Source organism: Bos taurus, chromosome 7, assembly GCF_002263795.3.
Source record: "Bos taurus isolate L1 Dominette 01449 registration number 42190680 breed Hereford chromosome 7, ARS-UCD2.0, whole genome shotgun sequence".
Lineage (NCBI taxonomy): Eukaryota > Metazoa > Chordata > Mammalia > Artiodactyla > Bovidae > Bos > Bos taurus.
The window spans coordinates 13597030-13624159 of NC_037334.1; the positions used below are offsets into that span (position 1 = coordinate 13597030).

Genomic DNA, 27130 nt, shown 5'->3' on the forward strand with positions numbered 1-27130 from the left:
TTTTCATTTGTTAATTGTAGTATTGGAAAAAAATGTACAGTATTTAGAAGTTATTCAAAAATTACTTGGAGAAGGAGGAAATGAGTAGAGGAACTTGAAGTGAAGAATTATTTACATTAAAAAATTTTTTTTTGGCTGCCTCACCCGGCATGCAGGTTCCTAGTTCCCCGACCAGGGGTCGAACCTGTGCCCCTTGCAGTGGAAGCATGGAGTCTTAATTCCTGGACCACCAGGGAAGTCCCTAAATATTTTTAGAATTTAAGGCATAGAAGAAAATTTCTCTCAAACAAATGATGTCTGTGTATCCACTTCATAGTAACTCATGTCTATATTTTCCAGTACACTTATCAACAACATAGAATCAGAAAACCAGACAGACGTCTCAGAATTCCTCCTCCTGGGCCTCTCTGATAATGCAGACCTGCAGCCCCTCCTGTGTGGGCTCTTCCTGTCCATGTACCTGGTCACCATGCTCGGGAATCTGCTCATCATCCTGGCCGTCAGCTCTGACCTCCACTTCCACACTCCCATGTACTTCTTCCTCTCCCACGTCCTTTGCTGACATCTCTTTCATCTCCACTATAGTCCCCAAGATGCTGTCGAGCATCCAGACAGAGAACAAAGCCATCACCTATGCAGGCTGCCTCACTCAGATGTATTTTTTCATGGTTTTCATTTGTACAGACAATTTACTCCTGACCATCATGGCCATCTGCCACCCACTGTATTATGTGATCATCATGAACCCCTGTCTCTGTGGTCTGCGGCTGCTTCTCTCTTTGTTCGTTAGCATTCTGAATGCCCTGATCCACAGTCTGATGGTGTTGCAGCTGTCCTTCTGCACAGACTTGAAAATCTCCCACTTCTATGAACTTGCTCAGATCCTCAAACTTGCCTGTTCTGATACTCTTATCAAGGACATCCTGGTGTATCTGGTGACTAAGCTGTTACATGTTGGTCCTCTCTCAGGCGTAATTTCCTCTTACATGCAGATTGTCTCCTTCATCCAGGGAATCCCATCCATTGGTGGGAGGTATAAAGCTTTTTCCACCTGTGGATCTCACCTCTCTGTCATTTTCTTAAATTATGAGACCTGTGTTGGGATCTACCGTAGTTCTGCAGCTACTCTCTCTCCCCCAGGAAGAGGGAAGTGTGATGTACACTGTGATTATTCCAATGATGAACCCCTTCATCTACAACCTAAGGAACAGAGACATAAAGGTAGCCTTGAGGAAATTCATCTCCAGAACGTTTTTTTTTTCATGATTCTGTCATCAACTTTTGGTGTGGGCTTCTAGAATGAGTCAAAGGGAATGAAATATTGGGTATGCCAGAATTTCTGTTTCTTTCAAAATTTAATTCTAGTAAAGTTTTCAAGTCACGTATTTTAAATCCTACTATCCTGGGAATTCCGTAGCAGTCCAGTGGTTAGGACTCCATGCTTCCACTTCAAGGGGAATGGGTTTGATCCCTGATCAGGGAACTAAGATCTCCCAGTTTGCTGAAATGCACACTCCCCAAAAAATCCTTCTATCTTGTGTTTTACTACCTGTCATTTATCAAGCAACTTAACTGAGTTCAGTTTGATATCTATAAAATAGGCAAAATATTACATACTTAATAGTGAAACAGGAAATATATGTGTACAGAAATTTATCTAGATTAAGCACTAGTAAAATCAAATGTGTAATTATCAGGTGCCAACAGAAGTCAATTAATCTCCATAAAGCTGGAGGAAAAAAATCATTATTATCAGGTGTGCAGTTCATGTGTTTGTATACTTGTGAACACGCATTTGCTTTAGCATTATACATTGATAAGCCAATTCTCATTTCATCCTCTTCCTTTTGAGTCATCTTCATTTTCCTCATTTATACAGATACATTGATTAGAATAAAGTGAATTGAGAGTTTTTTTTTCATCCATAAGTTATATAGAAATGCGTTTCTTCGTTTCCAAATATGTGGAGAGGATCTATTTTTATCCCTTTGTTAGTGGCTTTTAGTATCATTGCATTGTGGCTAGAGAACATACTCTGCACAATTTAAATTCTTTGAAATTTAAGTGTGGAATGCAGCACTTGTGCTCAAACTTAGTAGATGATCTGTTTGTGCTTAAAGATTATTTCAGCAGTGATCAAGTGCATTTTCTGTATATGCCCACCCATTAGGTCAATCATGTTGAAATCTGACTTTTTTGTCTCCTTGTTGTATCAATCATCAAGTCAGTTCAGTTCAGTTCAGTTCAGTCACTCAGTCGTGTCCAATTCTTTGTGACCCCATGAATCGCAGCACGCCAGGCCTCCCTGTCCATCACCAACTCCCGGAGTTCACTCAGACTCACGTCCATTGAGTCGATGATGCCATCCAGCCATCTCATCTTCTGTCGTCCCCTTCTCCTCCTGCCCCCAATCCCTCCCAGCATCAGAGTCTTTTCCAATGAGTCAACTCTTCACGTGAGGTGGCCAAAGTACTGGAGTTTCAGCTTTAGCATCATTCCTTCCAAAGAAATTCCAGGGCTGATCTCCTTCAGAATGGACTGGTTGTATCTCCTTGCAGTCCAAGGGACACTCAAGAGTCTTCTCCAACACCACAGTTCAAAAGCATCAATTCTTTGGTGCTCAGCTTTCTTCACAGTCCAACTCTCACATCCATACATGACCACAGGAAAAACCATAGCCTTGATTAGACGAACCTTTGTTGGCAAAGTAATGTCTCTGCTTTTGAATATGCTATTTAGGTTGGTCATAACTTTCCTTCCAAGGAGTAAGTGTCATTTAATTTCATGGCTGCAGTCACCATCTGCAGTAGATGATCTGTTTGTGCTTAAAGATCATTTTGGCAGTGATCAAGTACATTTTCTGTATATGCCCACCCATTAGGTCAATCAGCTATTTGTTGTTATTCAGTTGCTAAGTGGTGTCTGATGCTTTGCAACCCCATGGACTGCAGTGCCCCAGGATTCCCTGTCCTTTACTATCTCCCAGAGGCAGATATAAGTATACATGTATCCCCTCCTTCTTGAACCAAATCACCCCACCCACCCGACACATTGAATTTGACTATTTTTGCTCATAGTTCAATCATTAGATACTGAATACAAATTCAGAATTGTTATATCTTTCCTGTGCATTCAGTCTTTTATCTTTATGAAGCTGCCTTTGTTATCCCTGGGTGTATTATTGCATTAAAATCTACTTTGTCTGATAGTGAAAAGTGAAGGTGAAACTGTTAGTTGCTCAGTAGTGTCTGACTCTTTGCAGCCCCATGGACTATAGACCACCAGGCTCTTTTGTCCATGGAATTCTCCAGGCAAGAATCCTGGAGTGGGTTGCCATTCCCTTCTCCAAGAGAAAAAATTTTAGAGAAAAAATTGTAGCCTTAAAAAGTGTGTTAAAGCTTGAAATTTTATTTAATAAACATAGTAAGGTATTAATAAGAATAAATGTAGCAAACTCAAAGAATAAAGCAGGAAACAATGATCACAAAAGAACAAATTAAATTAATTTTGAAGAAGTGGAGTAGTAGAGAGAAAAAAACTGAAATTTGGTTTCTTGAAAAAATACTAATAAAGCAATCTCTAGCAAGAATGATAAATTTAAAAGTTTACACAAATTAGTATTGGTATTAATTAGTATTAGTATTAATTGCCAGTCCAGAAGTTAATTCAGAAAGGTGAATTCTCCAGGCCAGAATACTGGGGTGGGTTGCTATGCCCTCCTCCAGGGGATTTTCCCAACCCAAGGATCAAACCCAGGTCTCTTATGTCTCCTGCATGAGCAGCTGGTCTCTTTACCATTAGCGCCACCTGGGAAGCCCAGAAAGGTGGGGCATGGATGTTTATTATATTAGGGTCCTGCCCTCTTTGTGTTCAACATATTCTACAATATGGAGAAGGAAATGACAACCCACTCCTGTTTTCTTGCCTGGGAAATCATAAGAACAGAAGAGCCTGATGGGCTACAGTCCATGGGGTCACAAAGAGTCAGACAACTGAAGTGGCTTAGCACACACACATGCATGTCATAGTCCAGGCATTGCCTATCGCCCCTGTATTCTGTGTAGTGTGCTTGAACAGGTACCAGTTCTCTCCTCTTCTAGTGCATCTTGTTCCAAGTGACTCATACATTCTTGCTTTGAACAGGCTTGATACTTGAAATCCCAGCAGTTGAAGCAGTGGCAGGGTCAAAATGTGAAATCAACAGAATGAATGCCTTTAGCAGTGGTTGGAGAGAACAAGACTCCTACTCACACATGGTCAAAATAGATGGATGCACAATGGATCAAAGTCATGGCTGGTCTAGGGACAGTTTCCATGGAAGGCATGGGCTTCCTTGAGGCCTCGTATCCCCAGCCACCCCAAGATTCTCCAATTGCTTTTCCTTATCTGGTTGATGTTATTATTCCTCCCTTTGGCATTTCCTGGGCTTCCCTAGCGGCTCAGCTGGTAAAGAATCCACCTGCAATGCGAGAGACCTGGATTCAATCCCTGGTTGGGAAGATCTCTTGGAGAAGGAAAAGGCTACCCACTCCAGTATTCTGGCTTGGAGAATTCCATGGACTACAGTCCATGGGGTTGCAAACAGTCGGACACGACAGAGTGACTTTCACTTCACTTCTCCAAGGGATCTTCCTGACGTGGGGTTTGAACCTGGGTCTACTATATTGCAGGCAGAGTCTTCACTATCTGAGATAGTAATGCACTATAGTTACCCAAGGTTTTTCTGGCATCTCCCAGGTGGTGAGCAGCCTGGCTGTAGCCCACACTGGTTTGCTTTCAGTTCCTCCCTATTCCCCAGAGACATTCCTTTGGGCTGCTAGCCTAAAAGGAGATCCTTACCCTCACTGTTCACCCCTGATCCTGCAGCACTTAAAGCTCACACTGGTCCCTCAGCTTCCCTTGTAGACCACCTCAAGGGTGAAACCAGCACCAGTGTCTGACTCACCACACTCTGGAGCCCTTTCTTCTAGTATACATGCAGCATTTTCTTTTTTTGTGTAAGTTTAATGTGTACAAGGTACTAATTTGCAAAATGCTCATATCTTGCAAAACGGTTACATTCATAGTATTAGCCATCATCTCTACCATACCACATAATTACCACATTTTTTTGTAGTAAGAACATTTATGATTTACTTTCTTAGCAACTTTCAAGTATAAAATACATTTTTTTGCTTTCCTTAATATTTTAATATAATTTGTTTCCTCTATAATTCTATGTATTTTATTAAATGTGTAAAAATACTAAACTATTAAATGCATATAAATATAAATTACTCTAAGAAGGGGTTGATAAAGTTTTGCTTTTGTTGTTTTTTGTTGTTTTGGCCACACCCTGTAGCGTGTGGGTTTGCCAGGTTGCCTTAGAGGTAAAGAACCGCCTGCCAATGCAGGAGACATAGAGACACAGGTTTGATCCCTGGATTGGGAAGATCCCCTGGAGGAAGAAATGGCAACTCACTCCAATATTCTTGCCTGGAGAATCCCATGGACAGAGGAGCCTGGCAGGTTACAGTCCATGGGATCACAAAGGGTTGGACGTGACTGAGCAACTGAGCACACACACAATGGTATCTTATAGTAAACTAGGCATTTATATGCATGGCTCAAATATTAACATATAAAAGTGAGTGATAATAGCAAATTTTACCTGTGCTGCTGGAAAATGCTGAGAAGATGCTGTCATGCTGTACCATGTGGAATCTTAGTTCCCTGACCAGGGTGGAACCCTTTTGTCCCTCTGCATTGGAAGCACAGAGTCGTAACCATGGGACTAACAGGGAAATTCCACAAGTGAAGCCTTCTGGGAGGAGCAAGACTCATTATTGCCTGGAATTACCCTTTGACTTTTGAGTCCAAGGAGACTTTTTGCCATGTGTAGTGTCTCCCTTGGGAGAAGGCAATGACACCCCACTCCAGTACTCTTGCCTGGAAAATCCCATGGACAGAGGAGCCTGGTAGGCTGCAGTCCGTGGGGTCACTAGGAGTCGGACACGACTGAGTGACTTCACTTTCACTTTTCACTTTCACATACTGGAGAAGGAAATGGCAACCCACTCCAGTGTTCTTGGCTGGAGAATCCCAGGGATGGGGGAGCCTGGTGGGCTGCTGTCTATGGGGTCGCACAGAGTCAGACACGACTGAAGTGACTTAGCAGTAGCAGCAGCGTCTCCCTTATCCTTTACTCAGACAGGGTTTTTGCTTCTCTTTGTCCTTGTCATGGTTATTCCCTTGAGGTGTTTACGAGAGAAAAAAATTGGCTATTTACCCGGTTTCCATTGTTACTTGCATTTTTTAGATCAATCAGGGGGCTGTTTGTAAATTCCTCAACTGGAGCCCACCTATCTCTTGCCTCAGGAAATGCAAAGTGGAGGCTTGTTGTTCAGTTGCTCAGTCCTGTCCGACTTTGCAACCCCATGGACTGCAGCACACCAGGCTTCCCTGTCCTTCACTATCTCCCGGAGCTTGCTCAAACTCATATCCATTGAGTTGGTGAAGCCATCCAACCATCTTGTCCTCTGTTATTCCCTTCTCCTCCTGCCTCCAATCCTTCTCAGCATTAGGGTCTTTTCTAATGAGTCAGTTCTTTGCATCAGGTGGCCAGAGTATTGGAACTTACTCAGCATCAGTCCTTCAAATGAATATTCAGGATTGATTTCTTTTAGGATTGACTGATTAGATCTCCTTGCAGTCCAAGGGACTCTCAAGAGTCTTCTCCAACACCACAGTTCAAAAGCATTAATTTTTTAGTGTTCAGCCTTCTTTATGGTCCAACTCTCACATCCGTACATGACTACTAGAAAAAGCATAGCTGTGACTATACAGCGCTTTGTTGGCAAAGTAATGTCTCTGCTTTTTAATATGCTGTCTGGGTTTGTCATAGCTTTTTTTCCAAGGAGCAAGTGTCTTTTAATTTCATGGCTGCAGTTACCATCTGCAGTGATTTTGGAGCCCCCCCAAAATAGTCTGTCATTGTTTCCATTGTTTCCCTATCTATTTGCCATGAAGTGTTGGGACTGGATGCCATGACCTTCATTTTTTGAACGTTGAGTTTTAAGCCAGCTTTTTCACTCTCTTCTTTGACCTTCATCAAGAGGCTCTTTAGTTCCTCTTTGCTTTCTTACATAAGGGTGGTTTCATCTGCATATCTGAGGTTAAAGAGGAGGCTGGCTGATTTTAAATGTCCAACTGGAGTCCATTTATTTCTTGCCTCAAACCTAATAGGTTGGGGTTCAGGGAGCTTCCAGGTTGGAACGAAAGAACTCATCTATGTGCTCGGACAGTGGAGCTCCCTGAACTCTCAGAGAACAGAATTTCCTGTGCTAAAGACCCTCTGGACCCTGCCCTGTGTATATATCTATCTGATAGTACATTCGTATTCTTTAGTATCCTTTATAATAAAGCAGTGATCTAATAACTTATTTTCTTGAGTTCTGCGAGCTACTCTAGCAAATTGAGCAAATCAAGGATGGCTTTGCGGGAACTTGCAATGTATAACCAATTAGTCAGACTTATTCTCAAAAGGTGTGCTGCTATTTTACCATTACCCTATTGCCACACCCTGACTCTACCTCCAATCGTCATTCTATTCACGTTTGGCACCAGATAAAGTCTTTTCTGGGAGATTATCCTGTGCATTTTGAGAAGTTTAGCTGCACCCCCAGATGACACCACTAGATGCCAGTAGCACTCCACCCAAACCCAGTTGTGCCATTTAACAAAAGTCTCCAGTTCAGTTCAGTCGCTCAGTCGTGTCCGACTTTTTGTGACTCCACTGACTGCAACACGCCAGGCTTCCCTGTCTATCATCAATTCCTGGACCTTACTCAAACTCATGTCCATTGAGTCGATGATGCCATCCAAACATGTCATCCTCTGTCGACCCCTTCTCTTCCCGCCTTCAATCTTTCCCAGCATCAGGATCTTTTCCAATGAGTCAGCTCTTCGCATCAGGTGGCCAAAGTATTGGAGTTTCAGCATCAGTCCTTCCAATGAATATTCAGGATTGATTTCTTTTAGGATTGACTGGTTGGATTCCTTGCAATCCAAGGGACTCTCAAGAATCTTCTCCAAAACCACAGGTATACCTGTGGCGGATTCATTTAGATATTTGGCAAAACCAATAAAATATTGTAAAGTTAAAAAAAAAAAAAAGGGGGTCAATTCTTTGGTGCTCAGCCTTTAAGGTCCAAATCTCACATCCATAAATGACTACTGGAAAAACCATAGCTTTGACTAGATGGACCTTTTTTGGCAAAGTAATGTCACTGCTTTTTAATATGCTGTCTAGGATTGTCAGGAAGCAACAGTTAGAACTGGACATGGAACAACAGACTGGTTCCAAATAGGAAAAGGAGTATGGTCAAGGCTGTATATTGTCACCCTGCTTATTTAACTTATGTGCAGAGTACATTTAGAGAAACGCTGGATGAAGCACAAGCTGGAATCAAGATTGCCAGGAGAAATATCGATAACCTCAGATATGCAGATGACACTGCCTTTATGGCAGAAAGTGAAGAAGAACTAAAGAGCTTCTTGATGAAAGTGAAAGAGGAGAGTGAAAAAGTTGGCTTAAAGCTCAACATTCAGAAAACTAAGATCATGGCATCTGGCCCCATCACTTCATGGGAAATAGATGGGGAAACAGTGGAAACAGTGGCTGACTTTATTTTTGGGCTCCAAAATCACTACAGATGGTGACTGCAGCCATGAAATTAAAAGACGCTTACTCCTTGGAAGGAAAGTTATGATCAACCTAGACAGCATATTCAAAAGCAGAGACATTACTTTGCCAACAAAGGTCCGTCTAGTCAAGGCTATGGTTTTTCCAGTAGTTATGTGTGGAAGGATGTGAGAGTTGGACTATAAAGAAAACTGAGCACCAAAGAATTGATGCTTTTGAACTGTGGTGTTGGAGAAGACTCTTGAGAGTCCCTTGGATTGCAAGGAGATCCAATCAGTCAATCCTAAAGGAAATCAATCCTGAATATTCATTGGAAGGACTGATGCTAAAGCTGAAACTCCAATACTTTGGCCACCTGATGTGAAGAGCTGACTTATTTGAAAAGACCCTGATGCTGGGAAAGATTGAGGGCAGGAGGAGAAGGGGACGACAGAGGATGAGATGGTTAGATGGCATCACGAATTCAATAGACATGAGTTTCTGTAAGCTCCGGGAGTTGGTGATGGATAGGAGGCCTGGCGTGCTGCAGTCCATGGGGTCACAGAGTCGGACATGACTGAATGACTGAACTAAGGCTTGTCATAGCTGTTCTTTAAAGGAGCAAGTGTCTTTCTAATTTCATGGCTGCAGTCACAATCTTCATTTTGGAGCCTCCCAAAATAAGTCTGTCACTGTTTCCATTGTTTCCCCATCTATATGCCATGAAGTGATGGTACCAGGTGCCATGACCTTCATTTTTTGAATGTTGAGTTTTAAACCACTTTTTTCACTCTCCTGTTTGACTTTCATCAAGTGGCTCTTTAGTTCCTCTTTGCTTTCTGCCATAAGGGTGGTGTCATCTGCATATCTGAACTTATTGATATTTCTCCCTGATATCTTGATTCCAGCTTGTGCTTTATCCAGTCTGGCATTTTGCATGATGTACTCTGCATATAAGTTAAATAAACAGGGTGACAATACATAGCCTTTACAAATTTGTAACCAGTCTGTTGTTCCATGTCTGGTTCTAACTGTTGCTTCTTGACCTGCATACAGGTTTCTCAGGAGGCAGGTAAGGTGGTCTGGTGTTCCCATCTCTTGAAGAATTTTCCATAGTCTGTTGTTGTGATTCACACAGTCAAAGGCTTTGGTGCAGTCAGTGAAATAGACTTTTTTAAAAATTCTCTTGCTTTTTTGATGATCAAGCAGATGTTGGCAATTTGATCTCTAGTTCCTCTGCCTTTTCTAAATCCAGCTTGAAGATCTGGAATTTCATGGTTCATGTGCTGTGAAGCCTGACTTGGAGAATTTTGAGCATTACTTTGCTAGTGTGTGAGATGAGTGCAATTGTTCAGTAGTTTGAGCATTCTTTGGCATTGCTTTTCTTTGAGATTGGAATGAAAACTGACTTTTTCCAGTCCTGTGGCCACTGCTGAGTTTTCCAAATTTGCTGGCATATTGAGTGAAGCACTTTCACAGCATCATCTTTCAGGATTTGAAATAGTTCAATTGGAATTCCATCGCCTTGTTCCTAGTAATGCTTCCTAAGGCCCACTTGACTTCATGCTCCAGAATGTCTGGTTCTAGGTGAGTGATCATACCATCATGACTATCTGGGTTGTGAAGATCTTTTTTATATATTTCTTCTGTGTATTCTTGCCACCTCTTCTTAATATCTTCTGCTTCTGGTAGGTCTATACCATTTCTGTCCTTTATTGAGCCCATCTTTGCATGAAATGTTCCCTTGGTGTCTCTAATTTTCTTGAAGAGATCTCTAGTCTTTCCCATTCTATTGTTTTCCTCTATTTCTTTGCATTGATCACTGAGGTAGGCTTTCTTATCTCTCCTTGCTATTCTTTGGAATTCTGCATTCAAATGGGTATATCTTTCCTTTTATCCTTTGTTTTTCACTTCTCTTCTTTTTTCAGCTATTTGTAAGGCCTCTCAGACAGCCATTTTGCTTTTTTGCATTTCTTTTTCTTGGGGATGGTCTTGATCCCTGTTTCCTGTACAATGTTATGAACCTCCATCCATAGTTTATCAGGTACTCTGTCTCCAACATTTTGGCCACCTGATGTGAAGAGCTGACTCATTTGAAAAGACCCTGATGTTGGGAAAGATTGAAGGCAGGAAGAAAAGGGGTGGATAGAGGATGAGATGGTTAGATGGCATCATCGACTCAATGGACATGAGTTTGGGTGAACTCTGGGTGTTGGTGATGGACACGAAGGCCTGCTGTGCTGCATTCCATGGGGTCACAAAGAGTTGGACACGACTGAGTGACTGAATTGAACTGTCTATCAGATCTAGTCCCTTGAATCTGTTTCTTATTTCCACTGTATAATTGTAAAGGATTTGATTTAGGTCGTACCTGCATGGTCTAGTGGTTTTCCCCACTCTCTTCAATGTCAGTCTGAATTTGGTAATAAGGAGTTCATGATCTGAACCACAGTCAGTTCCTGGTCTTGTTTTTGCTGCCTGTATAGAGCTTCTCCATCTTTGACTGCAAAGAATATACTCAATCTGATTTCAGTATTGACCATCTGGTGATGTCCATGTGTAGAGTCTTCTCTTGTGTTGTTGGAAGAGGGTATTTGCTATGACCAGTGCATTCTCTTGGCAAAACTCTATTAGCCTTTGCCCTGTTTCATTCTGTACTCCAAGGCCAAATTTGCCTGTTACTCCAGGTGTTTCTTGACTTCTTACTTTTGTATCCCAGTCCCATATAATGAAAAGGACATCTCTTTTGGGTGTTAGTTCTAGGAGATCTTGTAGGTCTTCATAGAATCATTCAACTTCAGCTTCTTCAGTATTACTGGTTGGGGGCATAGACTTGGATTACTGTGATATTAAATGGTTTGCCTTGGAAACGAACAGATATCATTCAGTCATTTTTGAGATTGCATCCAAGTACTGCATCTGGGACTCTTGTTTCTCCTCAATTTCTTCTAAGGGATTCTTGCCTACAACCTAGAGGGCATATTAAAAAGTAGAGCCATCACTTTGTCAACAAAGGTCCGTATAGTCAAATTTGTTTTTCCACTAGTCACGTAGGGATGTGAGAAAATGGAAGTGAAAGTGTTAGTTACTCAGTCCTGTCTGACTCTCTGTGACCCCATGGACTGTAGCCCACCAGACTCCTCTGTCCATGTGCTTCTCCAGCCAAGTTCCAGAGTGGGTTCCCATTTCCTTCCCCAGAGTGTCTTTCTGACTAGGGTATTGAACCTGGGTCTCCTGCGTTGCAGGCAGATTCTTTGCCCTCTGAACCATCATGGAAGCTGCACAGATGTGAGTGCTGAGGGCCAAAGAATTGATGCTCTCAAACTGTGGTGCTGGAGAAGACTCTTTTGAGTCCCTTGGACAGCAAGAAGATAAAATCTATCAATCCTAAAGGAAATCAACCGTGAACACTAATGGAAGGACTGACGCTGAAGCTGAAGCTCCAATAACTCTGGCCACCTGATTGGAAGAACCATCATTGGAAAAGACCCTGATTCTGGGAAAGACTAAAGGCAGGAGAAGAGGGCAACAGAGGATAAGATGGATCCTGCTCGGTTTCAAGAGCTGCTGTGACCTTTCTTGACTCAGAAAGAGGAAAAATATTTCTTGCAAAGCAGTAAGATTCATGGCTGATGGTCAAGGTAGAACTGAGCATTCCCTGTTGGAAGGAGAAGAGTCCAGCCCGTTGTCAAGTTTATAATGGAAATGCGGAAAGATGGGGTTGCTATTATTTGATGTCGGTAAGATGGAGTCAGGAGTTTGATTTGCAGCATTTTAATGTATCCATTAAAAGCACTGTTTACTTAAAATGGTAAGATTCAGTGCTAACATAGACATAGGACGAAAAGAGGCCTGAAAACTGATTACCGAGGGACTTGAACAATTAAGTTGGAGAAAATGTGCCTGGTTCGGAGATCACATCTAGGCAACCCGCTCAGGCCCGCTTTAATTCCAAAACTACATTTCCCAGAATCCTTTCCGCTCTGTGCTTCCTTGTTCGCGTCCAGTTTTGAAGTCCCGCGACACTTAGAAGGCGGAAGTGAAGCGGAAGCCATTACTCTTGGGAGGAGAGTGCTGCTATACACATGGGAAGAGGAGTGGTCCACCGTAGCTTCTTACAAGCTCTTGGTCCTCGCGGCCGATCGGACTTTCCGTATGAACTTGTCATCCCTTCGGCCGCAGCTTCCGTGACCTTTGCTTCCCATGATTCTACTGTCGGTGATGTAAGTCCTGCTTTCCTCACTTAACCCTTTACTCTTGGCCTTCATGAGAACCCGGGAGGCCCAGAAGGCCGGCGGAGTTAACAGGGGACAGGACCTGGGACCGAGAAGCCAGGCAGGAGTGTGTTTTAGACACTGTGATAAGCGGTATGAAGTGCTGGTGACGAAGTTTAGGACCCGGGTGAGGCACCAGTGATGTGGTCCAAAATAATTGACATCTTGGGGTGGGGACAGAAAAGTCCATTCCAGATGAGGTCAGGACGTTATTGAGGTGGATATGTGAGTCAGGAATTGGAGACCCAAGGATAAACTACCTACCTTTTGCTTTGTGGTCATTTTTGTCTAATATTAATAGCAGCACACTGGTTTTCTTTTAGTTAACATTTGTCTTGAATGCTTTTTTACACTTAAATTTCTCTGTTATTTACTTTAGTTGACTGTCGTGAAAATAGCCTATGACTAGATTTTAAAATGCCCTTCGACATTGTTGTTTAACTTGAGAATTAGTCCATTAATATTTAATGTGATTACTAATATTTGCATTGAGTTTTGCCATTTTATTTGGTGCTTTCTATTTTCCCTTCGAATACTTTTTAAAATTAGAATATAAGACATATATGTCCCCCCCACCCAAAGTATGAAAACACACAAAATTAAAAGAAGAAGAAAGTGATTCCTCAAACTAGGACAAGAAAAATAAGATTATGAAAACTCAGAAACCTGTATTCTTCTGAACTGTATCCACCTCCTTCTCCATGATTTTTTCCCTGGATTTTACTGCTTACATGTTTTCTTAAAAATGTATTTCCTAATTTTGGTAATTACTTACTATGAATTACATGCACCCAAGTATTTTCAGAGATATGCGCCTACCATTCTTTTTTAGATACATAGTGACTTAAATTTTAGTCTACAAAGCTCCATATACTGTGGCTTTATTTGCAAACTGTGTTATACACACACACACACACACACACACATATACATACACACACAGACACACACACACACCTGTGCGTGTGTATAAATTTTGAGAATATTGACATTATTATGCCATTGAGTTTTACAGTTAACTGGTTACATCTTCTATAATGCTTTTCAGTCAAGTTTTATGAGTATCAGCAAGAAAGATATAATGGTTTTTGTTATTGTTAGTTTTATTCCTTGGAAAGTACTGATGTATATTTATGTTTTTCTTTCGTATCACACATTTATTTTTATTATTTACTTTCTTTGCTGGACTTCCAGTAGCATTGAATGGAGGTCGAAAAGCCAACTTGAGGCAGTCCTGTTTTCTTTCTGACCTTAAGGGGAATTAACTTGAGTGTTAGCTGAAAGCTTTTTTTTAAAAAAAATAGTGTTGGGTAAAAGAAGCTCCTTTTTCCTAATCTAAGAGTTTTTTGTCATGAAAATCACTCTTACCAAATGATTTTTTTTTTCCAGCATCACTTTGATGTGTTGATGTACTTCAATCATCTCAAACTATTCCTGATCTGTAGGTTCTAGTTCTGTTTGTGCTTTAAATGAATAAGTGAAAAATATGATTATCTTATTTACCTGGTAATAATATTAAACCAATTACAGAATTAAACCAATCTACATTTGAGTGAAATTGGTTTGTAATTTTCCTTTTCTGTTTCAGGTTTATGCCAGCCTCATAAAATGGGGTGGGAGGGTTCTCTCTTTATTTCTAAACTCTGGAATATTTTACCTAAGAGTAGAATCACTTTTTCTTTACAAGGGAATCGTACCAGGAAAAACCACTGGGGTCTGGAGATTTTTTTTTTTCTAAAGCTGTTGTTTCAGTTCTCTAAAAGTCAAAGGGCATCCAAGTTCTCTATTTAATTGTGGTAAATAAAATTTCTTTAGGAACTTATTCATTCATCTAAAGCTAAATTGTATAATCAAAGTTGTTAAAATATGGTCTTGAATTGAGTTCAGTTCAGTCGCTCAGTCGTGTCTGACTCTTTGTGTCCCCAGGGACTGCAGCATGCCAGGCTTCCCTGTCCATCACCAACTCCCAGAGCCTACTCAAATTCATGTCCATCATGTCAGTGATGCCATCCCACCATCTCATCCTCTGTTGTTCCCTTCTCCTCCTGTCTTCAATTTTTCGCAGCATTAAGGTCTTTTCCAGTGAGTGGTTCTTCACATCAGGTGGCCAAAGGATTGGAGTTTCAGCTTTAGCATCAGTCCTTCCAATGAATATTCAGGACTGATTTCCTTTAGGATGGCCTGTTTGGATCTCCTTGCAGTCCAAGGGACTCTCAAGAGTTTTCTCCAACACCACAGTTCAAAAGCATCAATTCTTTGGCGCTCAGCTTTCTTTATAGTCCAACTCTCACATCCATACATGACTACTGGAAAAACCATAGCTTTGACTAGACAGACAGACCTTTGTCTCTGCTTTTTAATATGCAGTCTAGGTTGGTCGTAGCTCTTCTTCCAAGGAGCAAGTGTCTTTTAATTTCATGGCTGCAGTCATCATCTGCAGTGATTTGGGAGCCCCCCAAAAATAAAGTCTGTCACTTTCCATTGTTTCCCCATCTGTTTGCCATGAAGTCATCTCTTACTATGTTTTTAATGCTTGATACATATGTAATGTTACCAGTTTTTCATTCTCATATTTATATGTTCTTTCCTTTATTTTAAATAAGTCCTGTCAGAATTGTGTCAATTCTGTTTTTCTCTTAAAACTTCTGGCTTGATTGAACCACTTTATAATATGTATGTTTTCTATTTCATAACTTTGTGTTCTTCATAATTTTCTTCTTTTACTTTCTTGGCATGTTTCTTTACAATTTCTTACGTTGGATACCTGCACATCGTAAAGGACTGAAGTGAGTATTCTATTGTATTTCAGTTCTAAGTATTATCAAATTCTATAACTTCTTTGACATGAAAGTTATTTAGGACTTTTAGTTTCAATTTCTGTGACTTTTTTTCCGGTTATCTTTTGGTTGTTGTTTGCTAACTTACACTGTAGTCAGCTTGATGCCATTTTCTGAGACACACATTGTACCCCATGTGTGGTTGGATTTTATAGTTAGGAAATACTATTTCATCTTGTGCAGTCTGCATATAGTTATTGAGTTGTCTGCTCGAACGTATTATTGAGAGCTCTGGTAGTGGCTTTGTCCATTCTCCTTAGAGACCTACCACCCTCCGCCTGTATTTTTGAGGCTAAAACATATATAGTATATAGCTAAAACAGTATATATCTTTTTCAGGGGTTATACCTTTTTTCATTATGCAGTTCCTCAGTTTTTACTCTTAGCCTTTTTGCTTTAATTCATTCTGGTATTAAAATATTTAAACCAGATTTTTAAAAAAGTATTTACCTTGTATGTGAAGCAAAAGTCATTCAGTCATGTCCGACTCTTTGTGACCCCATGGACTATACAGTCCATGGAATTTTCCAGGCCAGAATACTGGAGTGGGTAGCCTTTCTCTTCTCTAGGGGATCTTCCCAACCCAGGGATTGAACCCAGGTCTACCTGCATTGTATGCAGATTCTTTACCAGCTGAGCCACAAGGAAAGCCAATTTACCTTTCCATTCTTGCTATATCCTTATTTTTAAGACGTTCTTGCAAACACCATATAACTGGATTGTTTTTACTCCATTTTGAGAATCTCTCTACTGTAGTTGAAGCATTTGGTCAGCTTTTTTTATAGATTTTTCTTTCCCTGTCCTCTAGCTTTTGATTTGAGAATTTTGTTCACTCCACATTTTTCTCTGCATGTTTTGAATTTATCATGTGTGTATATATATGTGTATATATATATAGAATTTATGTGTATTATCTTAGTAGTTGTCTTGGAGAATTCTTATCCTTGTTTGTTCATGAAATTCAGATTTTTGATACCTTATCACTCTCCTCGTTTACACGGTTTTGTGATCATCCATTTTATTTTATTATTTTTAAAAAATATTTATTTAATTATTTGGTTGTACCTGGTCTTAGTTGTGGCAAACAAGATCTTCAATCTTCATCTTTATTTTGTGGCATGCAGGGTCAAGTTCCCTGACCAGGGATTGAACCTGGTACCCCTGCATTGTGAGCAGAATTTTAGCCACTGGACCATCAGATCATGCCACTGATCATGCATTCTAATTCTGTCTTTTTTTTAAACTCAAAAGAGATTATCGTGTATAGTCATGTTTAGTTTCATTATACCCACACATTTTCCTTGTTGTGTTCTTTCTTTGGTTCTTGGACCCTTTGGTGTAAGTTCTTAACAGTCTTTGCTTCCTTGAATTTTCCTTTCTCCCTAAAATATTTGTTTTAGAATTTCTCTTTTCTGTGAGTGGCAAGTTCAAATATGATGTTATTTTGCCATCTTAATGGACATTTTGATTTTTAAAGTATATTCCAGAGCCATGAAGATGTTCCACTATCTTCTGGCTCCCATTATTGCTGGCCAGAAGTCATGTGTCAGCCTATTGTTTTACTTTTTTAAAGCAGTGATTCTTAAAGTGTGTTCTTCAGACCAACAGCATCATCATCACCAGGAATTTGTTATAAATGCATATTCTTGCATTTCACACCCCATATCTTCGGAGTCAAAAACTGGGGCTAGGGCCTAGCAACGGAGAAGGCGATGGCACCCCACTTCAGTACTCTTGCCTGGAAAATCCCATGGATGGAGGAACCTGGTAGGCTGCAGTCCATGGGGTCACAAAGAATCAGACATGACTGAGCGACTTCACTTTCACTTTTCACTTTCATGCTTTGGAGAAGGACATGGCAACCCACTCCAGTGTTCTTGCCTGGAGAATCCCAGGCTGGCGGGCTGCCGTCTGTGGGGTCGCACAGAGTCGGACACGACTGAAGCGACTTAGCAGCAGCAGCAGCAGGACCTAGCAATGTGAGTTTTTTAAAATACATTTCCAGTTTTAACAAGCTCTCCAGGTGATTGAGATGCAACTTGAAGTTTAAGAACCATTGCCTTAAAGGATTTTCCTCCCGGGCTGCTGTTCAGATATTCTTTTGCCATTTTTGTTCTCTGATTCAGTTTAATTGTATATAACTGTGATCTGTTTTTGTCTTCAGTGTCTTTATATTTGTCTTTTGAAATGAGAAATTCACAGCTACTGTGTTTTGCAATAATTGCCTGGACTCCTTCCTTCTCCTTTTAGAATTCTGTTTAGAATCAGTTCAGCCATTTTCCTCTGTCTCCCATGGCTCTTTATGCTTATCATCTCTTTATCTGTGTGCCCTCATGTTTATTCTCTAGAAGTGGTTTTTAAATTTAAGCCTGTGTAAAAGTCACCTATAATGCTTGTTATTAATAAAATAGATTCATCAGTCTGCTTCAAAACTCTCATTTAATTGGGCTTGGATATGAACTGGGAAGTAGAATTATTAAAGTTCTCTAGGTGATGTTTATGCAGCTGGCTTGAGGACCACACTTTGTGTAAGACTCTGGAAAATGGTTTTTTTTTTTGTTTTTTGTTTTTAAGAGGGGGACTGTGTAATCTGATGAAACTCTTTATTTCAATATTTTGCCTTTATTTTAACAATTGTAATTGTCCTTTTAGAAATTACACATTTTAAAATTTCTGCATATTTATTACCAGTGTGTGAATGATTTTAAAAAATACCTGTGTTTATTTTGAATTGCACTTAAAATAGTTTTGAATGGAAGATTTAACCAGTATATGTAGATTGCCTGTTGGAAACAGAAGTATTAATCTGTCCTTTTATCCCCTGGGACATTTCATCTGATTAGTTGAAAGCTTACAGATAGTGAAGTATAGAGATGTTAATTTATGAGTGTAACACATTTCTGGAGTAAAAAAAAATGGCTTGCAATATTCTCAAAACTATTGTTTCTTTGGGCCTACAGGAATGACTGGTAGAAGCAATTCTATCAGGGGCAGAAATACCACTCAATAAAAGTAACGGAAAGATTATTCTCTCTGTAGTAGTTCCACCTGCAAATTCTGAATATCTCTGGGTTGTATTACAAAATTGAATATGGAGATTTTAAATCAAATATTGGAGGAATTATGGCCACAAAAGGAGAAATCATAATAGAACAATTGTGAAGGATAGAATGTGTTTTGGACTCAAAAACGATGAAGGTAGGTCTTTTGTAATTGTGAGGAGCAGTGGTAAGATTAGGGTGAGGTAGAAATGCATGTGAGCATGCAGAATACATGATGGCTTTAACTCTGTGCTCGTGTGATGCTGAGATCTGTATCCAGGGTCACCAATTCTAGCTCAACAAGTGGTATAATTGCTCAGATGAGAAATACTCCAGAACCTTGCTCTGGTCTATAGTTTACATTACCATGAGACTTTGAAAATATCCCACAGATTTGAAATTGATGTGAGTGCATTCTCCATCCAGGCTTTAACCACTTGTGTACCTTGCCCCATATTGCAGATGTGAACAGTGAGGGCCAAGGCGTGCCTAAGCCACATGGCTGTGTCAACATATATCTCATAGGATCTGAACAGGATCCCCCTCCCCTCCAAGTTCCATCCCTTGTGATCTTCCCAAGACCCCAAGGCCCAGGGATGTCATCTCAATATGGAGAGAAACGTGGATCAGCTTATTTGTCACCATTCATTCTTTCACTCACTTTAAACCTGTTTATTATTTGAGGTGCTGTTCCAGACACTGTGTACTCAGTTGCTTAGTCACGTCCAACTCTTTGTGACCCCATAGACTGTAGCCCGCCAGGCTCCTCTGTCCATTGGATTTTCCAGACAAAATACTGGAGAGCGGGTTGCCATTTTCTTCTCCAGGGGATCTTCCTGACTCAGGGATTGAATCTGCATCTCTTATGTCTCCTGCATTGGCAGGTGGGTTCTTTTACCCACTGAGCCACATGGAAAAGACACTGCAGCAGTGAACAAAACAAAGACGTGAAAAATCTTTGTCTTCCTGGCACTTCTTGTCTAACGGTGTACATTGCATAGGAGATGTTGTCCAGAGAACAAATTTTTGAATCATTGTTAGTGAGGTGAACCTGATTCTAGTGATGAAAAGCCCTGAGCTGTAGCTCACAGTTGTGTATGTTGACATAGAGTATGGGGCCAAAAGGCATTGGAGATCAGAACACATGGTCCTAGACGGATCCTCCTCATGGTTACTTGAACCATCATAAGCCAGGATGAGCCTTGAATAAATCTGGAGCTTAAGTGTTTAGTGAGTGACAGAGTTTAGTATAATTGTAATTGGTAACATGGACTTCTCATGTGGCTCAGTGGTAAAGAATCTGCTTGCCAAGCAGGAGATGCAGGTTTGATCCCTGGGTTGGGACAGTCCCCTGGAGTAGGAAATAGCAACCACTCCAGTATTCTTGCCTGGGAAATTTCATAGACAGAGGAGCCTGGTGGGCTATGGTCCATGGAGTCGCAAAGAGTTGGACATGGCTTAGCGACTGAATAACAATTGGTGACACATTACTTGAGAGACTGACTCTGAGTCTTAGTTGAGGTGGGTCCAGGACCTCCACCATGTTGCCTGGAGGTTTTACCTAAGCAAGGTTAAGGCCCAGGATGTGACAGAACTTGCTGCCCAAAAGAGGAAATGCTGAAAAACAAAAGTCAGAATTGTCATGTGAGTGGGAGAGACAGAAAACCTTTGGCTACACCTAGTAGTCTTTCTCTCATTTCCTACAGATGTCCGCTCCAGGAGACCCATGAGAGAGAAAGTAGCTTCCTGGTCCAAGGCCCTGTTCTTCAGGCAGATTTACTGTCATTCTCGCAAGATGGCAGCTCTCGGCCTGGCTCCCACATGTGGTAAATTCTTTGGGTGTCGAATGCCCTCAGAAATCAAGCTTCTGTGGCTCCTGCCACCTCACTGAGGGCAAGGATGTGCATAGCTGGTGGGAGGGCTGCCAGGTCAAAAATGGTAGAGGATGTGTGAACTGAAGTGGGTGGGGCAAAGTCCTGAGAGCTCCCCTGGCAACTATGTCTGATTCAGGGTCTTTGTGAGTTTGGGTGAGGCAGGGAGTGTTTGTAGTTGGTGAGTTAAGAAGGCTACAGGTAATTGATAACCCATTTATTATTTTGACAAATCTGAGCAAAGTAATAGCTCCATCTCTTAGAGCTTTCATTTCTTCACTCATAAATTGAGAATGTATATAATTTTCTTTTTTTTTTGAGAACGTATATTAGTTTCTTTTTTATTTTTTGAGGATGTGTGTCATTTTCTTTATGGCTATGTAGGCCCACCACTCTTTTTCCTATCCTTGAGTGGAGCAGGGTTGCTCTGGCTTGTCACACAACTTGTGTATGTGTGTGTGTGTGATTGTGATTGGGGCATGTGCACTGCCTACACACATAATTAGTATGGGATCATTTCCTGATTTGCGAGTGTCAGGTGGGCTTTAATCCTCATGGGTTCTCTCTTCTCTAGCTATGCCCAGTCAGGAGCCTGCCTATATCCATGAGTCAGAAGTTCCTCTTTCTTCAAAAGACCATTCCTGTCCCCAGGATGTGGACCTGTTTGCATGCAATGGCCTGGAGCCTCATACATCAACCAGTGTTGAACCATCCCAGGTATACCAAGCTCTTTAAGACCCCTGAAGGTGGGGGAGGGTCTCATCTAGGCTGATGGATGCCTGATTAGAGTGCAAGAGGCAGAGCCAGAGAAGGTTGTGAGGTTGGTATCAGGGATGTTAGGGAAAATGACATGTAACAGGTTGTTTTTTCATCATACAGCTCAAAGCTCTCAGGCCAGGCTGGAAGTGAAAGGAGGTTTGATCCCATGTCAGAGTTGGATTTGAAGCAATGAGATAGGATGAAATTATCTTACAAGGAAGAGAAGACATCTAAGGACTGTCTTCTAAAATAAATGTTTAGACCTCAGAGCCCTGTATTGAAAATCCTGTGTTTAGAGTCTCTCACACGTAGTCTTTGTCCTCAGCCATCTGGATGAGTTCTCACTGGCTGGGTTCTCACTGACCCCAAATGTGTGTGGTGTTTCAGGAATCAGTGACTTTCCAGGATGTTGCTGTGGACTTCACTGAGAAGGAGTGGCCCTTGCTGGACTCTACTCAGAGAAAACTATACAAAGATGTGATGCTGGAGAACTACAGCAACCTTGCTTCAGTGGGTAAGGCTGGTGTCATTTCTTCATTTGTTCATTCATGAATCAAATGTCCTTGTTACAAGAGCTTGCTGTGGCTCAGGAACTGTGTGGGGATTTAGAATACAGTTATGAACAAGTTGACCTGGTCCCTGCCCTAGTGGTATCTCCCTTTGGATATTGAGATCTGTCCACTGCATTGACCTTGGAGGTTATGTGTGTCTGAGCTTGGGCATAGTTTTCTGAGTTAAGAAATCCTCATTCTTTTGAAGGGCAAAATGTGTGGGAATATTTGGGATTTTGTGTTTTATGAAAGCCTTTCACTGTGTTCCTTAGAAATGTGGCACCGCCGTTTTGCTGCTCCTAAGTCAGACTTGTCCATCCTCAGAACACTGAAGACCAAAACACTGACCCCAGACTATTGGAAGGGGTGGTCCTCTGCACGATCTTCCCTCAACATATGTCTTTCCCTGTGAGTAGGGTGCCAGGTGGGCAAACCCAGCCTCATCTCCCACTTGGAGCAAGAAGAGGAGCTGAGGACAGAGGATCGGGAACTTCACCGAGGCCCTTGTCCCGGTAAGCACCAGGCAGACAGAAGTGCTGCCGAGAATCTGCCCTTGCCAGCAATGGGGATGAATGGAGTTTCATTGGGAAACCTCACCCAGGTTGAAAATGCGCTTTCTCTTTCACTACACCTCCATCCTCTTAAAAGTCTTTTGGTTTCCGTGTCCCTTCATCTTTAAATTTGAGGTGGCCATGTGGGCTCTTTGTCCCATTCTTTCCTATTCAACATTCCTGGTCATACTCTTAATATCATTATCAATGTCAGTATTTGAAGAGTTAATTCTTAGTGAGTCAACTTAACATTTCTACCCCCTTCATTGCCAAATGTCTCACACGTCCAGATTTCTCAGTCCTTTTTACTTATGTGTGTTCTCCCCTCTCACATTCCCTTCTCTTCTTTATGGTTTGTATCTGCAAAGAAAGCCACCTCTGTTTTTGTCACCGTCATCCCACCATTTTCCTTCACCAGCAGGTTGATATTTTCCCAATTTGTTTCAGATTGGGCAATGCCATCTAAAACCAAATGGTCAATTCTTATGGAAGATATTTTTGGGAAGGAAACATCTAATGGTGTGACAGTGGTAAGATTTCCTTGGAATAATTCTGACTCTTCCATATTGGGAGAGGACAGGGTCAGCCTGAGTTAGAAAAGCTTCTCAAAACCAGGCAGGTCCCCTACACCCCTCAGCCACCCTGAAGAGCAAACAGTGATAGAGATAGTATTACAGTTTGGGGAAAACCCTGAATTTGGCCCCAGACTTTTCTTAAAGTCCTATTGAGTAATTATTTCTATAACTACATCTCAGATGTTGAGTGTTGGCTTAATTTAGTTTTAAACAGTTAACAAAGTATATATGCAAGAAGCTTTGTGAAAGTTACATTCATGGCATTCATTTATTTCCTTTTTTGATGGAGTCCATACAGGGCAGGAGCAAAACTTCTGCTTTGCAGATTGTGACATCATTAGTAATTACAGTATGCTTCTACTTATATCAGTTTATGTGGGGATAGTCTTAGGAATGTAACAAACATGGGAAATGCCTTAGTCATTTCCTGAATGCCTTAGTGCTCCCTTTCCATCAACAGGAAAACAGTCAGCTTGGAGAGGAGTCTGCGGAGTACACTAACCTGTTTGACGTCTTCAGCATAGGCGCTCATCTCACTCAGCAGATGGGAAGGCACACTGGCAAGAGACCGTACCACCACCGGGACTGCGGGGTGACTTTCAGGAACAGGTCCCATGTAACCCAACATGTGAGCATTTACAATGGGAGGAAGATGCATGAATGTCATCAGTGCCAGAAAGCCTTCACCACAAGTGCTTCCCTCACACGGCACAGGAGAATACATACTGGGGAGAAGCCCTATGAGTGCAATGCCTGTGGGAAGGCTTTTAATGACCCCTCAGCCCTCAGGAGTCACTCAAGAACTCATCTCACAGAGAAGCCCTTCGACTGCACTCAGTGTGGGAATGCCTTCCGCACCCTCTCCTCCCTGAAGATACACATGAGAGTCCACACTGGGGAGCGGCCGTACAAGTGTGACGAGTGTGGGAAGGCTTATGGCCGGAGCTGCCACCTCATTGCCCACAGGAGAACACACACTGGGGAGAGACCCTACGAGTGTCATGATTGTGGCAAGGCTTTCCAGCACCCCTCCCACCTCAAAGAGCATGTCAGGAATCATACTGGGGAGAAGCCCTATGAGTGCACGCAATGTGGAAAAGCCTTCCGGTGGAAGTCAAACTTTAACTTGCACAAGAAGAACCACACAGTGGAGAAAACCTACGAGTGTAAAGAGTGTGGGAAATCTTTTGGGGACCTCCTGTCCCGGAGGAAACACATGAGAATTCATATTGTAAAGAAGCCTGTTGAGTGCAGACAGTGTGGGAAGGCATTCAGGAACCAGTCCATCCTCAAGACGCACATGAATTCCCATACTGGAGAGAAGCCATATGGGTGTGACCTCTGCGGGAAAGCCTTCAGTGCGAGCTCCAACCTAACTGCGCATAGGAAGATCCACACCCAAGAGAGACGCTATGAGTGTGCTGCCTGCGGGAAGGTCTTTGGAGACTATTTATCCCGGAGGAGGCACATGAGCATTCATCTCGTGAAGAAGCGTGTTGAATGCAGACAGTGTGGGAAAGCCTTCAGAAACCAGTCGACCCTCAAGACACACATGAGAAGTCACACAGGAGAGAAGCCCTACGAGTGCGACCACTGTGGGAAGGCCTTCAGCATCGGTTCGAACCTCAATGTACACAGAAGGATACACACTGGGGAGAAGCCCTATGAGTGCCTGGCCTGCGGGAAAGCCTTCAGTGACCATTCGTCCCTCAGGAGCCACGTGAAAACTCACCGGGGTGAGAAGCTCTTTGTGTCATCGGTGTGGAAAAGACTCCAATGACACATCTTTTTTAAAGAAAAACATGAGAACTCAGATTGGCAGGGAACCTGACAGGTGTCAGAAAGGCAGGAAGCTTTGAGGAACTCATCTCACTGGGTATAAATTGTTAACTTGGGAGAAATCCAGTTTGTATAAAAACTATGGAAAGACTTGGATTTTTCCATGTCACATTGGAACTATGAGAACTCAAGGTGGTTGAGAAAACGTATATCTGAGGTGTGAGGAAGCCGTCAGTGTACATGTAGCTCTCAACAAACAGGAGAACTTGGAGAGGGAACCCCTAACCTGGTATTTAATGTCAGAATGACTTTAGTACCATCTTGTACCTCTGGGCACAAGAACAAGCTCATCCTGGAGGATCTCTGTAAATTCCATGACTGGACAAACCTTTCCTGGTCTGATTGTATCCTTTATGAGAGAAATCACACTAAAGAGGAAAATCTATGAAATAAGGACCATGGGGAAGCCAGTAACAGGTTGGCAAGCTATAGCCAGCTGTCTGTTTTAATGCAGCTGGCAAGTTTAGAATAGTGGTGGTGTTTTTAAAGAAGAAAAATATGTGATGGAGACCACTTTTGGCCCACAAAGCCTAAAATACTCATCTCTCTGGCCCTTTACAGAAAAAAAAAAAAAAAAAAGCCAATTCTTTATGTACAGCAGTGGGGATAATTTTGCTCCCTGGGGGACATTTGGCAAATCTAGAGACGTAGTTGGTCTTTAAAAGTGGAGGGGGGGTTGCCATTGGCATGTTTTGGAAGACACCAAGGATGCTGCTAAATATCCTACAATGCACAGGGGCTTTCCTCAAGAGGGAGAAAGTATGTGCCCCAGAATGTCAGTACTGCTAAGGTTGAGAAATTTTAACCAACAATTCCTCATATTTTTGTGAAACACGTGGGTACTCACATTATGAGAAATTCCTATTTACAGCTTCAAAACTATACTCAGTGTAATTGTTTTAGGAATCACATGAGAACCCACACTGCAGACAATCCCTCTGTGGAGTTTCATCCACAGCCTTCTCATGTGTGTGTATCAGAATTCTTTCCCCATTAGGATTTCTCAGTACATGTGGAATTGCACTTATCAGTCAGTCTTCTATCACGAAAATGGACCCCAGCTCATTAATTTTTCAGTCTTTAATTTTAATGTTACGCTCTTGCAAATAACCCTCATGCCTCATCACAGAAGGTTTGTACATAGTAATTCTACTATAATTTCATTTGTGATATGTGTTTATTTCCTTTTGGACAACTTATTTTAAACAGTGGGTTTTTTGTTTGTTTGTTTAGAATAGTGTCATGTGCTGTGTAACTTGTGGGTATTTTTAGTACCTGTTTGTTACAAATATCTAATTCAAATAAGTTGTGATCAGAGCAGGATGTCATCATCAAATTGGTCCTTTGAAATGTTTTTGGCCTCCTGTCCAGCCACAGGTAACCTAAACTTGTAGTTGCATCTTCAGTATCTTTTTCTTTCATATCAGAAAGATCCAAGTTCTGATTAGTAAGGTATGCTATTTTAGAAAATCTCTTCCAAGTTTTCCTGCAACTAGTAGAGTCCATGTCCACAGCCTGGCCATTGACAAAAAAAGCAGATGCCATGATACAGACTGGAGAAAGTGCTTGAAAAAGTCTTACCTGGATTCCTCTCTACATTTTCTGTGTGCGCTCCCCCCCCCCCCCTTTATTTCCCTTACTTCTCACCTTGAGAAGAGATCCAGTACCTAGTGTTAAAGATCCGTCTTATGACCATGAGGATGCAAACCACAGGCTAAGCAAGAGGGGTGGGGCAGTTTACTGCAGAAAAATCACAATAATCTTGGCTTCCTTGGTGGCCTCTTTGAGTGTCTGCACTAGCCCTGGATTTGTTATTTCCATACTTACTATTACATGAGAAAAAATAAAACTGGTTATTGGTTTAAGCTGCTTTGGATATTTCATTGTTTAATCTATTTAATAATTGTTTTATTGGTGGTGGGAATGTTCTTCTGTACCAGATTGGATGTTGTCTGTAACCCATGCATCAAGTCATTAGTGGGGTTGGGTAGCTGCTGCTATACATGTTGGTATAATCTGCTTATAATTGTTGGATTTGGGTTTTTAAAAATCCTTAAGGGCATCCCCGGTGGCTTAGTGGTAAAGAATCCACCTGCAATGCAGGAGACCTGGGTTCCATCCCTGGGTTGGGAAGATCCCGTGAAGAATTAAGTGGCAACCCACTTCGTTA

The 27130-nt window shown here is 41.6% G+C and overlaps 2 protein-coding genes across 2 annotated transcripts; both read left to right on the top strand.

Annotated features, from left to right (window-relative positions):
* The first annotated feature begins 265 nt into the window (after positions 1-265).
* Positions 266-1266, top strand: OR7V1 (olfactory receptor family 7 subfamily V member 1). Its single transcript, XM_002707849.5, is given in 3 exon segments — positions 266-546; positions 548-1133; positions 1135-1266. Coding segments are annotated over 3 exon segments (942 nt in total). The 5' UTR covers positions 266-322.
* An 11452-nt stretch (positions 1267-12718) lies between these two features.
* ZNF317 (zinc finger protein 317) lies at positions 12719-26825 on the top strand. The gene is made up of 7 exons (XM_002688767.4): positions 12719-12885; positions 20521-20640; positions 21260-21402; positions 21832-21958; positions 22412-22507; positions 22994-23076; positions 23582-26825. The coding sequence occupies exons 2-7, from the start codon at positions 20541-20543 to the stop codon at positions 24899-24901; spliced, it is 1869 nt and encodes a 622-aa protein (XP_002688813.1). The 5' UTR covers positions 12719-12885; positions 20521-20540; the 3' UTR covers positions 24902-26825.
* Positions 26826-27130: the final 305 nt, after the last annotated feature.

Bases quoted from the DNA above. Each gene is read 5' to 3' on its own strand.
- ZNF317 (XM_002688767.4), top strand. From the start codon at position 20,541: ATGAGAGAGAAAGTAGCTTCCTGGTCCAAGGCCCTGTTCTTCAGGCAG. The intron at 20,641-21,259 runs GTAAATTCTTTG...TCTCTTCTCTAG, and splicing joins CGGCCTGGCTCCCACATGTG to CTATGCCCAGTCAGGAGCCT. The intron at 21,403-21,831 runs GTATACCAAGCT...GTGGTGTTTCAG, and splicing joins CCAGTGTTGAACCATCCCAG to GAATCAGTGACTTTCCAGGA.